The sequence below is a fragment of the Sus scrofa genome, chromosome 4, assembly GCF_054392235.1.
Source record: "Sus scrofa isolate SSC_HxYL_T2T_F1_AM1 chromosome 4, Sscrofa_HxYL_maternal_Yorkshire_Landrace_v2.0, whole genome shotgun sequence".
In the NCBI taxonomy this organism is placed as follows: Eukaryota; Metazoa; Chordata; class Mammalia; order Artiodactyla; family Suidae; genus Sus; species Sus scrofa.
The window spans coordinates 18,931,549-18,945,923 of record NC_139386.1 but is presented as its reverse complement, the minus strand read 5'-3'; the positions used below and the strand labels follow the sequence as shown (position 1 = coordinate 18,945,923).

Here is a 14,375-nt window from a genome sequence, read left to right as displayed (position 1 = left end):
ACCTCATGGATCCTAGTTGGATTCATTAGCTGCTGAGCCATGAAGGGAACTCCTGGGGGCCATTCTCTTTTTTTTTTTTTTTTTTTTTTTTTGTCTTTTTAGTGCCGCACCTGCGGCATATGGAGGTTCCCAGACTAGGAGTCTAATTGGAGCTGTAGCCACTGGCCTATGCCAGAGCCACAGCCACGCCAGATCCAGGTGGCGTCTGTAGCCTATACCACAGCTCAAAGCAACACTGGATCCTTAACCCATTGAGCTAGGCCAGGGACTGAACCCACAACCGCACAGTTCCTAGTCGGATTCATTAACCACTGAGCCATGATTGGGAACTCCTTTTATTTCTTTTCTCTTTTTTTTTTTCCCCCCTGGGGGCCATTCTTGACATATATTTCCTTAGGATAAATTCCTAGAAATAAAAAAAACTTCCTTTTTTAAAGAGTATGCAAATTATTAAGGCTTGTACTAGGTACTACCTCATTACTCTAGAAAAATTTTATATTCTCTATTATATTGCTAGATACAGTTCACAAATGACCCTATGTATATTGACTTAGAAAACTTTGTCTTACTAATTTGAGAAGTAGATAAAACATTTCATTAGTGTGAATTCTTTTGCATTTTTTCCATTTTAAGTGATGTATATTTGACTTTCGAATCATTTAATTTATAGGGAACATTTTTAATTTATAGGGAACAATTACTATAGTGTATATATTCAAGGAATAAAGAGGAAATGTCTGTGACCATTGAGAGTATCATAACCAGGCAGGTAGACTGCCTAAGAGAGGAAGTTTAGACCTCAATTCTTTGATGTTGTCTAAAACCTGCCCCTGGTGACAGGAAATCTTTAGGGTCAAGAATATGGTAAATCTGGTGTCAAGAATGGAATATTTTTTTAAAAAACCCAACAGAATATTGGTGACAAGTGTTCTTTTTATTGTTAAGGTTTAGACAGCTTTTACCCATTTGGATTTCATGTCAATCTGAATTATTTTGGTGAAAGGGAAACTTAAAAACCTTGCTAAAAAACACTCAGCTTCACCAAGAAAGAGAAACATTAAAAAGACAGGAATACCAGTTCACACATGGTAATAGATTAACAAAGGTTTTTGGTTTTGTTTTTGTTTTTATTTTTTTGCTTTTTAGGGCTGCTCCCGTGGCATATGGAGGTTCCCAGTCTAGGGGTTGAATCAGAGCTACAGCTTCTGGCCTACATCTCAGCTACAGCAATGCAGGAGCTGAGCTGCGTCTGTGAGCTCCACCACAGCTCATGGCAACACCAGATCCTTAACCCACTGAGAGAGGCCAGGGATCAAACCCTCCACCTCATGGCTATTAGTTGGGTTCGTTTCTGCTGTGCCACAATGGGAACTCCAGCAAAGCTTTTGAAGTCTGAGAACACTGCATATTCATGAGCATGTGGGAATACAGAACCACTCATGTAAACTGGCATGTCTGTTGGTAGAGCTGCCTTGGAGAGTAATTTGATATAGTTCAAGAATTATAGACTGTATATATATCTTTAGGCATATACTGTAGGGAAACATCCTTCAAGGACTTTTTAATGCAGGCACTTGGTCAGAACAAAATATTGCAAACAACTGCTGTGTTTATCAACAGAATGGAAAACAGCAGCATATTTATACAGAAGAAGACCATAGAGGGATTAAATAATGTCAACTCTATCCCTGTGTATCAACATGGATAAATCTTGAAACACAATATTGCCAGAGGGAAAAATAGTAAAAATATCACATTGATATGGTTCATGTATGGATATTATTAAACATATAGAACTATATATTATTTACAGATATATACACATGTATGTAGAAGCAAAAAAAATGCATCAATGAGATACACCTTCAACGTTAGGCTGGAGGTGGTGAGCAGAAAGAATGAGAAAGAATTTCTCTTTTATCTGACTGTATTAATTCTTTTAAAAATAGGTTCTGAAGTCACTATGGCAAAATGTTGATATTTATTAAATTCGAGTGGTGGGTGCCTCAGTGTATATATTATGTTATTTTTCTCTATATTATGTTATATACACTGAGATATTTTGAAATTAAAATTTTTAACCTGACCGTGCCACTGACAGTTGTATGACTGGAGACGGTATATGAGATATTTTTCTTCTTTCCAAAACAAAATAAAACTATACTGTCACAGAGTTGTCACTCGGTTGTCACACAACTGAGAATGTTGGCTAGTTTGACTGACCTCAGGAGTCAGAAAAGCCATCCCCAAATCAAAAAGCAAATTGCCAGTTTGGGCATCAAAGTGGGTTGATCTCTTCTGAGTCCTGGACGGGACTTGCAATGCAAGTGGGGCCACAACACTGGTCTGGTTCCAATGGGCTTAAAGTGAAAACTGGGCATCCAGTCAGAGGACTGGTGAGAATTAGCTGAGTGGTGAAAGATGCCCAGTTGGCATCCAGCTCCCAGCCTGCTGGCCTGGAACTCACACTCTTCCTAAAGAACATGTGATTCAGTTCCACCCACGCTCTTCTGGGGACCAAATATCTGACACTGTTATCCTGGCTGCAGCTGCCACTTGTCCAGATGTAAAGAGTTATCCTGAAAGAACAGGCACGGTACATTCAGTTTTATATGGTTTCATAGCAGCTGTTTCTCATATAAAACAACATGAGACAATGAAAAAAATTATGACTTGAGACCTGTTTGATGAAAGTGTTGTGAGGAGACGAACTCTTATTCCACGAAGCCTCACCTGTATTCATTCGTTTCTACTCTGATCAGCCTGAACAGCGTACACTGGCAAACGATCTGATAACGTGTGTTCTTTGCAGATGAAAATTGGAGAGACTCACACAGATATCGAGCTGAGAGGGTTGTTGCCCAACACGGAATACACAGTCACAGTGTATGCTATGTTTGGAGAAGAGGCCAGCGATCCTGTGACAGGACAAGAAACAACATGTGAGCAGTTCAGTCATTCAAATGAAAGGCTGTAATAAGAGCCCAAATAAATATGGGGATTCTGGATTAGAAATACTGGTTTAGGTTGAAACCTCTGAAGGACTCATTGGAATGGAAAAAAAAAATGTATGTTTTATTTAGGGGAAAATTGTATTTCTTCTAGTCTTCTTATTACGAGTCACGAGGATTCTAGAACTGAACTTTGGCATCTTTTATATGCTCCTACCCGTGTCTTTGACTAAGTCCAAATACTAGAGCAGAATATGGAGAAATAATATGGGCTTTGGAATCAGAGCAGCTGAGATGTGAATCCCAGCTAAAGTCACATTTTGGGTGGGTGACAATGGGCAAATGAAGGAGCATTTCTGAGCCTGTAAAAGAGGAAAAATGTTCTTACAGCATGTGGTGGATGGAAGATTAAAAACAGTAATACAGGTGAAAGCAATTAGCACATAATTATTCAATATTTCTTTTTTCCCTCCACTCATATGAAAATTAACACTTTTTTCGGAGTTCTCGTCATGGCACAGTGGTTAATGAATCCAACTACGAACCATGAGGTAGCGGGTTCGATCCCTGGCCTTGCTCAATGGGTTAAGGGTCCAGCGTTGCCATGAGCTGTGGTGTAGGTCGCAGACATGGCTCGGATCCTGCGTTGCTGTGGCTCTGGCATAGGCTGGTGGCTACAGCTCCGATTAGACCCCTAGCCTGGGAACCTCCATATGCCTCAGGAAGCGGCCCTAGAAAAAAGCAAAAAGACAAAAAAAAATTAACATTTTTGTCTACAACATCTTTAATGTCCTTTTTGTTGTGGACTATTATTGTTATAATTTTTTAAAATTTTTAATGACTTTAATTTTTTCCATTATAGCTGGTTTACAGTGTTCTGTCAATTTTCTACTGTATAGCAAGGTGACCCAGTCACACATACATATACACATTCTTATATAATTATTAATTTAATTTAATTATAATGATTTTTTTTCCATTATAGCTGGTTTACAGTGTTCTGTAATTTTTCCACTGTATAGCAAGGTGACCCAGTCACACATACATATATATTCTTATACAATTATTTTTTAATTTAATTTTAATGATTTTTTATTTTTTTCCCATTATAGCTGGTTTACAGTGTTCTGTCAGTTTTCTACTACACAGCAAGGTGACTGGGAATTTGGGGCTATAATTATTTTTTTAATTGAGTAAAAATTGTATTAGCAAGTCCAATTTGTGTAAATGTAGGGAGCTCATAATATTTTTAGGAGTTGTATATATTATCTATTTTATTTGAAAATATGATATAGAGAAAATGCTACCCTGGCTAACAATGCTTTGTCACTACCATTAAAAATAGGGGTCTAGGAGTTCCTGTCGTGGCGCAGTGGTTAACGAATACGACTAGGAACCATGAGGCTGCAGGTTCAATTCCTGGCCTTGCTCAGTGGGTTAAGGATCTGGCGTTGCCATGAGCTGTGGTGTAGGTCGCAGAGGCGGCTCGGGTCCCAAGTTGCTGTGGCTTTGGCGTATGCTGATTAGACCCCTATCCTGGGAACCTCCATATGCCGTGGGAGCGGCCCAAGAAATGGCAAAAAGACAAAAAAAAAAAAAAAAATAGGGGTCTAGGAAGTTCCCAGATGGCGCAGTGGGTTTAAGGATCTCACATTGCCATGGCTATGGTGCTGGTTGAAACTGCATTGTGGGTTCGATCCCTGGCCCCGAAACTTCTACATGCAGAGAGTGCAGCCAATGACAACAACAAAAAAAATAGGGGGTCTATTCATAGTATTTTGAATAAAAGCAGGAGAACAGGCTCTCTCATCTCACTCTGAGTCTGGGAGGAGGTAAATAGCACAGTTTCTACAGTGCTTTTGTCTTGAAGATTCTACTTGAGAAACATGCAAAGAAATTTACTGATAAGGAAGTTTTCTCTCACACATATTCTTTATTAGTGGGGGCTGTGTCATCTTGCTCTTCAGAGGAAGACCAGTGTAATTAACACAACAAGCAACAAACCTGAGAGGGCCTAAGACAGACAAAGAAATAAATCAAGCCGGAAAGCCTCTAATTCATTACTTGACTTAAGTGAATTTTGGGACTCTGTAGAGTTGGAAAGAAAATTTTTCCCAACCGCCCCATCTCTTTCACTCAGAGTCCTCATTTCCTTATACAGGTTTCCCCTACAATTTGAAAATAGAATGTTCCTATGAAACCTTTGTAAGCCAAAATGACAAAAAGCAAAGAAACAATTAACTTCAGAACACATTTTGCTAATAGATGCACAAAATAAATCAAGATAAAGCAGAGATGCTCACAGACACAGTTCAAAGCCATGACAGCTTGATGCTGGGATGCTGAACGTAGCTCCCTGGGGGAAGGAGCTCGGCAGTACTACCCTTGCTACCTGGGCTCCCTGCTGCCTCTGTCATGGCTTGCTGCAAAACAAAAGTTGAACACTGTTTTTCTTTTTTCTTTTTTTTTTTTTTTGTCTTTTTGCCATTTCTTGGGCCGCTCCGGCGGCATATGGAGGTTCCCAGGCTAGGGGTCGAATCAGAGCTGTAGCTGCCAGTCTATGCCAGAGCCACAGCAACATGGGATCTGAGCCACGTCTGCGACCTATACCACAGCTCATGGCAACGTTGGATTGTTAACCCACTGAGCAAGGGCAGGGATCGAACCCACAACCTCATAGTTCCTAGTCGGATTCGTTAACCACTGCGCCATGACGGGAACTCCCTGTTTTTGCTTTTAACCTTTTTTCATAAAAGCAAACATCTTTGGATTTCTTTCAGTTAGTGAAGCCTTCAGTAGGGACCTATGAAGCTCTTTTGTAAGAGTGAAGGGGTTTAAAACAAACTTTCAAAATGGAGATACTTGTACTTTTACAAAGTATCCATGACTCTACTAGAAGTTGATTATTTTTTTTAAAAAGTCCTAAAAAATGATGTCCTGCTACCTATTTCTGAGACTGGCGCTTTTATGCATTAAGGAAACTAGACATGGTTGCAGTATACTGCCAAGTTTAAATGAACTCCAGACAAATTTAGAGCTAAGTGTGTACAGAACTTAAAATTATGACATTGCTTTTCTCTCTCCAACACTTTCTTTCTAGCCCCTTGGGTATTAGGAGTCACTAAGTCCTGTAGGTTCTTTATTACCATATAATCAGAACATATTGAATTAATGAAAGAATTAGCCTTTGCGGTAAGGAAGCATCGTGCTTTGTGGCCATAGCTGACAGTTGTCATGACAGCCTCTTGAATCAGTTGATGAATTTCCAGGGTTAAAGTGCAACTGCTCTTCTGATCCTATTAACTGTGACCTTGGCCAAGTTACCCAGTTTCACGATCTATGTAATGGGGTTAATCTATCTTGCCATCTACTCTAAGGCTTTAGTGAGATAACATGTTACCTCTCAGACTCATAGAAACACATGGTCCGTTTTAATTGTTTTTACTATAAACCTGTAAAAGCTCAGAAAACTCTCAAAGATTATTGACAAGTTTTAATCTGTTGACTCAGAAAGGGGTCCTTGAAGAAGTGTAAAAAACTACGGAATTGGTAGTCAGGAATCTGCAAAAAATACCATCACCTCTTTAAATACTTTTAAAGCCACAGCAAAGTGTTTATTTTTATCTATTCTCCCAAAGCCACTGGGATTTATCCAAGCAAGACTCCTACTCATTGGTTCAAGAGATATTTATTGAGAACTTGCTATATTGGGAATAAAGACAAGAACAAAATTAAACCAAATTCCATAATACCCCAAGATTACAGGATATTGGAAGACAGAGCCGATAGAGCAATAAATGTTCAATAAAGAATGAATCAGGGAAGGGAGACAGATAGCATTAAGCTGAAAGATTATTTTACATAAGGTGATCGTGGAAAGCCTCACTGAGAAGGGGAGGCGTGTTCAGAAACTTGAATCTTGGATAATGACAAGGTTTACCTGAGCAATGGAAAGAAAGGATAGAGTTTTCACTTGCTCAGAGAGACTGAGAGGGAGGATTGAGAGAGGCAGCAGGAGTCAGTGGTTCAATTTCGGACAGATTCCTTTGGAAATGCCTAACAGATCTCATGTGGAGACGGCAGATGGGAAATCATTTTATACATGGGAAACTGGGGATCAGAGAAGTAGAGTGACTTGGCCAGAATCACATGATAGTTTTTTGGGTTTGTTTGTTGTTTGTTTTTTGCTTTTTAGGGCTGCACCCACAGCATATGGAAGTTCCCAGGCTAGGGGTCGAATCAGAGCTACAGTTCCTGGTCCATGCCACAGCCACAGCCACAGCCACAGCAACATGGGATCCGAGCCACATCTGTGACCTACACCACAGCTCATGGCAACACTGGATCCCCCACCACTGAGTGAGGCCAGGGATTGAACCCATATCTTCATGATACTAGTTGGATTCATTTCTGTTGCACCACGATGGGAACTCCTGGAATCATATGATAGTTGACTGCAATAGCTAAGATTTAGTTTCAGGTGACTGGTTTTTGATCCATTGGGGTTTATTTATTTATTTATTTATTTATGTTAGCCTATAATAATAGCATTGACTGGAGAAGAAAGGCACAGAAAATTTACCTAAACCTTATTTATTTCTAAGCATGTGTCATCTGTTGCTACTATTCATTCTCTATGGAAAAAACTTTGTTCTTTGTTAATTTGTTAATGTTCCTTGGTATAAATTATTACCTGGGTGAAAATTTTCATATGTAAGTAGTTCAGAAGTCAAAGATGCTGTGGGGTTTTTTGTCTTTTTTACATGTATATTATTTTAAATTTTTAAAATTTTCTATTCCATTTATTGCGAAGTGCCCTTAAGTCCACCAAGAAACCTGAGAATCTCCAATGTTGGCTCTAACAGCGCTCGGTTAGCCTGGGACCCAACCTCAAGAAGGATAAGTGGCTATCGAATAGTATATAACAACGCCGATGGGACTGAAATCAATGAGGTAAGCTGTGGAATACGACGTGTATTTTTCCCATGTTTGGGTATTAGTTTTTTATGGCTGTGTACCTGATCGTACCAAAACATAGTGGCTTCAAACCATACTAATTATTTATTTTCTCTTGCTATTTTTGTGGGTCGAGAATTGGGGGTTGAAATGTCCAGTTCTGGCTTGGAGTCACTCACGAGATCGTAACCAGTTGGTGGCTGGAGCTGGTGTCATCACAGCTGTTTCTGTATCATATGTTTGGTGCCTGCTCTGGGGAGACTGGACCAGCACAGAGCTGTAGTGGCTCCATATGCCTGAGTAGATTTTTCATGTAATCCCTTCAGTTTGGCTGCTTTAAGGGACAGGGGCTTTTTACATGCTGGCTCAGGAGTCCCTAGACATGTATCCAAAGAGACATAGAGGGAGCTGAGTGGAAGCTATCCCCTCTTGTTACTTAGCCTCAGAAGCCACAGAATATCACCTTGGCCACCCTCTGTTGGTAGGGGAGATCACCAGTCCCTGAATGGATTTGAGATAGGGAGGAACAAGCGCCCACCTATGGTGGGAGGCATGTGGGAAGGGTGATGCTGATACAGCTATCTTTGGAAAATACAGCCTTCCAGAGTGAATACAGATGAGGAAGTCTGTATCTTCACAGAAGTAGAAGCTAGAAATGTCAGTGTTTGCCAGGTTATTGCTCTACTTTTTATCCTGGCATCTGAAAGACCCTAGTTCAGTGAGCTTAAATTAAAAACTGAATAATTCAAGTTTTGTGTAGGAAGTTGCTTTCAAATAATAGAACTTATTGAAACCTAGGAAGGTAGAGTATTTTGCACTCAGTGACTAATACGCTTGACTAATACGCTTCAGAGATTCTTTCCTTGGAAATATATTTAAGCAGGCTAGATAGCAATGTTTTGTTTTGTTTTGTTTTGTTTTGTTTTTTTTTTCCTTTTCTTGGTCCAAGAAGCTAAGACAAAAAGGGAAATATGTTGGATTACATCATTTCTATTTTCTGAGCAAATAAAGCAAGTGTTTTCTTATTCAGAGACAAACTTTTTCCTAAAATTAAATCCAAGCATTATTTTACAGAATGTGCCATTATAGGGGACGCTGGGTAATGAGTGGACAATAACTGCACATCTGCTAACAGGACAGAAATACTGCCCAGCATCTTTCATTAAATCTTCATAACTCCTGCGGGCAAATAATTCTGATGAAGCTGGAATCATTTAGACTAGTTGCTTTTGAAGATGAGAGTCTGGAGTAGTAAAAAGAAGGAAATCAAAAGCATTCTTTGTTATCAGTGATAAATAAACTCCTCGCAAATCTGCTGGGTAGGAAGATCATGTGGATAATATCAATGAGTGTAGCAATTGTCACATCTGCAAAGAAAGAAACTCTCACCTGTTTTTCTTGAAATGTGAGGCTACCTTAGGCTGTATTTTATATTCCCATCTTGGAGATATGCACATGGAAGAAATTCTCTACTGAAAGAAAGACAATTCAAGACCAAGGATAAATGACAGTGGACAATAGGCTAGGTGACAGGAATGCTGGGTAGGGTGGAAACTGCCCTGATGGGAAGTTTGTATGTGTCCAGCCACTGTCAGCTCTTGAAGGTTGTTGCTGCATAGAAATCTAAGCAGGGGTTGCCAGATCTTGTCACCCTTGATTATGTGACCAGGGATTTCTATTTTTATGTAAAACTTACCAGTTTTTAAATATCAACTCGTTGAACAATCAAACTAACCACTGTATTCACCAGTAGATATTTGTTCACTACAAAGCACCCTACTTTGGAAGTGATATTTCATGAAATGAAAAATTCATATATATGTGAAATATATAAAAATATATAAAAATAATTATATATTTTTATTGAAGTATAATTCACATAAAAAATTACTTTCAGATATACAATGTAATGATTCAATACTTGTACACATTGTGAAATGATCACAGTAGGTCTAGTTAACATCCATTTAAAAAATTAGAGCTCTCCTGGCCTCTCATGGCATTTTATGCTATTGCCTTTATAAAGTATGATCCCAGACTAATATATTTGTTGAGAAATACATGTTTTTCTGCAGAGCTTTACAGTCTTGGAAATGCCTCTGGCACTTACTATTTCTAATTTATATTGTGCTGGGAAATTAGAAAATATGTTTGGCAGAATTGAATTTAAAATTTGAGTAAATAAAAAAAAATATGAGTATACAGACCATGAATGAAAATCTGAGAACATTTTATTTGAGTAAAATACGTAATGTGTAGATTTTGTAACATTGCTATTTTGACTGCTGTGTGTGTTCTTCATTCTTAATTCTTTTTTTTTTTTTTTTTGTCTTTTCTGGGACCGCACATGTGGCATATGGAGGTTCCCAGGCTAGGGGTCTAATCAGAGCTGTAGCCACCAGGCTGCGTCTTCAACCTATACCACAGCTCATGGCAACACCTGATCCTTAACCCACTGAGTGAGGCCAGGAATCTGACTCTCAACCTCATGGTTCCTAGTCAGGTTCATTAACCACTGTCTCACAACGGGAACTCCCATTCTTAATTCTTAACCATACTATTGAGACTAAAGGTTGCTGGGCAAGTGTCTTGTCTAAGTTAAATATTATTTTACCTAGTTTTGGAACATATGATTTTTAAGGGTGATAATTCCTACCCTATTTTGTTTTACTTCTGTTAATTTAAGCTTTTACTTATAGATGATGCTACAATTAGACTTTTAGAAAGTTCCACAAACATTCCGGAATGAACTTAAAAATGTCCCAACTAGGAGTTTCCATTGTGGCTCATCAGGTTAAAAACCTGACTAGTATCCATGAGGATGTGGGTTTGATCCCTGGCCTTGCTCAGTGGGTTAAGGATCTGGTGTTGCTGCTAGACGCAGATGCGGCTTGGACCTGGTGTTGCTTTGGCTGTGGTGCAGGCTGGCAGCTGCAGCTCCTATTTGACCCCAACCCCAGAAACTTATACATGCCATAGTTGCAGACCTAAAAAGGAAAAAAAAAGTCCCAACTAAAATCTCCTTAGTACATAACATGTAATAGATTGTAAATGCTTTGTTTTTGACTCAATTTACATTTTTTTACATCACCTCCTCTTCTTCCTATCTTTCCTCCTTCACTTCCTCTTCTTCCTTCTCTGTCTTTTCTACACTATTCCTCTTCCCGACTTTTTGGAGACCAAAGAAGAAAAATAACACAGAACACTTAAACAAATGTAGATGGTGGTTATGGTGATGATAATGATATTGATGGTGATGATGGTGTTGATGATAATGATTGTGATGGTGGTGATGGTGATAGGAATAGTGGTGGTGGTGATGATGATGATGTGTATGGTGGTGCTGATGATGGTGTTGATGATGATGATGTTGATGGTGGTGATGGTGATGAGAATAGTGGTGGTGATGATGATGATGATGTTGATGGTGATGACAGTGATGGGAATGGTGGTGATGATGATGGTGTTGTTGATGGTGGTGATGGTGATGAGAATAGTGGTGGTGATGATGATGATGATGGTGATGACAGTGATGGGAATAGTGGTGGTGATGATGATGATGTTGATGATGTTTATGGTGGTGATGGTGATGGGATAGTGATGGTGGTGCTGATGATGGTGTTGATGACGATGTTGATGGTGGTGATGGTGATGAGAATAGTGGTGGTGGTGATGATGATGTTGATGATGATGATATTGATGGTGATGGTGATGGGAATAGTGGTGGTGATGATGATGGCAGCAAATACAAGTTGAGTGCTTATCCTGAGCCAGCATCTGAGATTTTTACAGGAACATCTTGTTCAGTTTTTATAGAAAAAAATGCTGCCAAAGCCTGACCTGTCAAACTGAGAACAGAAGCCATCTCAGAGAGCGTACACAATGAAAAGATTTGGGGAAATGTGCAAATCAGTTGGAGAACTAAAGTGCACCATCTGAGTTTTATAAATGAAAGGCCACAGTTTTTAGACTCTGAGAGATAAATCCAATTCCTGACAGCAAGGACTCAATAGTAGAGCTCAGAGCAGATCCCAAGTCCCTCATTCCTCATCAAGAACTCTTTTTCCATCTCTCCTGGAATTAGGCTGAAGTGAAGCTTTTAGCTAAACTATTTGAAAAATTATTCTCAAAAATAGTTACATAACAATGAGATCATAGTCACAGGTTATCATTTCCTCAAATTCTTCTCCTACATCTTAAAATTACTACCAATAAAATCAGTTCCAGAACTTAGCTTAAAACATAATATGACAGCAAGTAAAAAAAATGATACCTAAAAATTCTCATTTGATGAATTAAATAATCAATAATCAATGCATAAAGTGTGGTCTGTTCAGCATCAAATAAAATGCTTTTCATAAACTAGATCTTTTCAACAGATATACATATACATCTGATGAAAAGACATAATGTTGAAAATACATACACATATATATTTATATATAAGTATATCAAGACCTACCTTATCCATTCTAGTTAATAGTTTTATGGTTCCAGGAAGGTTAGGTAAGGTCTTTGGGCCTCAGGTTCCTCATTTGTAAAATAGTCATTAGGAATTACCTAGTGTTTGGTGGAGGACGGGAAGACTAAATGAGACAATGAATGTAAGGTCCGTGACACAGTGTAAATGCTCGATAAATGTTAGTCATTACAATTCAAAGCAACAAAAAGCAACAGCTTTAAAAGTACAGTTTCAAAGCATTATCTTAAACTCATATTTTAAGTATGAGTTTGTCTTTTCTGTGAGTTTAAATAATGAAGCCCTACTGTAGACAGTATTTATAAGCATTAGAATTTAGAGGGTGAAACACTTGTGTTTAAGTCTTAGGAACTAGCTGGCTTTCCCTTGGGCAAGTTCCATAACTTTCTGGAGTCTCATTTTTCCCATCTTCTAACCAAGGGCACTAATTTGCTCCCTTACAAGGTGTGGTGAGGAATTAAGTACAGCTGATGCATGTAAAGCATACAGGTAACACTCAGACCCCAGAGTAAACATTAAATGCTAAGAATGACCCATTATATTCTTTGGCCTAGATTCAGAAGGAGATAGTATGCATTTTCAGTTAACTGTTGCTATGTAACCAACAGTCTTGCTTAAAATAACAACCCATGGTTATGCAATGAGGGCTGACCCAGTAGGGTCAGCTTGTCTCTGCTCCATGTGGTGTCAGCTAAGGTGACTCTTGTATTCATCTGGGATCTTGGAACTTCCAAGATGACTTCACTCCAGTGTCTGGGGTGGTTGAGAAGGCTAGGGTTGGCTTGCTCTCTAGCAGAGTAGCTTAGGGTTCCAAAAACATGGAGAGGAAACTCCTTCCCCCAGGGCTGGCAATGGTTTGGTTTTGTTTTGTTTTGTTTTTTTTTTGACCTACAGTTGATTCCTTCAAGATGTATATGGTTTTTGCAGTTGATTCCTTTGAGATGTATATGGTTTCTGGATTAGCTCTTTGTTCAGATGAGCCCTCTCTTATCGCTTACAAAATGGATCTTAGGTTCTTCCATCTCAGTTTTCATTTACTTTATTCTGTTCACTCAAAAATATGTAATTCAACATACAGTGGTAAGAAGCTAAACAAGGTCCTGCCCTCAAGGGGCTGCCACTCTATGCAGGAAATAACCTCTACCTCCTACTTAGGAAATAAAATAATTTCAGGATGGGATTGGCAGGAGGGAGGAAACAAACAAAGGCAGTGTTAAAGAATCACCCTACTGAGATAAGTGGAAAGATGAACACCCCTCTGACGAGGTAAAATATAATCACAGTCCTAGCAGATGGCAAAGCCTAATCTGGAAAACAAACAAACAGGGAAATAGGATCCCAGACAGAATGAATTGCATGTGCCAAGGCCCTGAGGTAGAAAGACATGCATGGGAAGAAGGTTGACGTGGCTGACTACGGATTTCTCTCTCTATGTGAAACTTACCTCTTAAAAAAATGTCGACTCATTGAACAATCAAAATAACACAGGCTCTGTAATCACGTTCCCCTGTGGGTTACTCATCAATGCAATTCTTACCAGCTACTCCTAGCAGCTCAGACTGTAAACATGACATCAATTTATATTAGCATTGCAAATTATGTGTACTGCACTTTCTATGTCTTCAAACAATGGGACCAGTATTGGTTGCAACCATGACCTGAGACTTAACTGATAGGTATTCTATTTAAGGGTGTAAGATTAGAAATGTGACTATATGCATGGTTTTATACGTCAGTGTCTCTTGGGCATACTTCTAGCTCTGCTGCCAGCCAAGTCAACTGCAGACAGGAATAAAATGATTTCTGCTTCCTGCATTTAGAGAGTATCTGATGGATCTATTCTGACTTCTGTCTTCTGCAGGTGGAAGTCGATCCTATTACTACATTCCCTCTGAAGGGCTTGACACCCATCACTGAATATACTGTTGCCATTTTCTCCATCTACGATGAAGGGCAGTCAGAACCTCTAACTGGAATTTTTAGCACAG

The 14,375-nt window shown here is 39.0% G+C and overlaps 1 protein-coding gene across 4 annotated transcripts in view; it reads left to right on the top strand.

Annotated features, from left to right (window-relative positions):
* COL14A1 (collagen type XIV alpha 1 chain) overlaps nucleotides 1-14,375 on the top strand; it is a 237,272-nt gene that overhangs the window by 71,733 nt on the left and 151,164 nt on the right. For all 4 annotated transcript variants that reach the window (NM_001445065.1, XM_005662880.4, XM_021090550.2 and 1 more), the window contains 3 exon segments: nucleotides 2,813-2,942; nucleotides 7,765-7,904; nucleotides 14,249-14,375. In NM_001445065.1, the coding sequence (NP_001431994.1) occupies nucleotides 2,813-2,942; nucleotides 7,765-7,904; nucleotides 14,249-14,375 (397 nt within the window).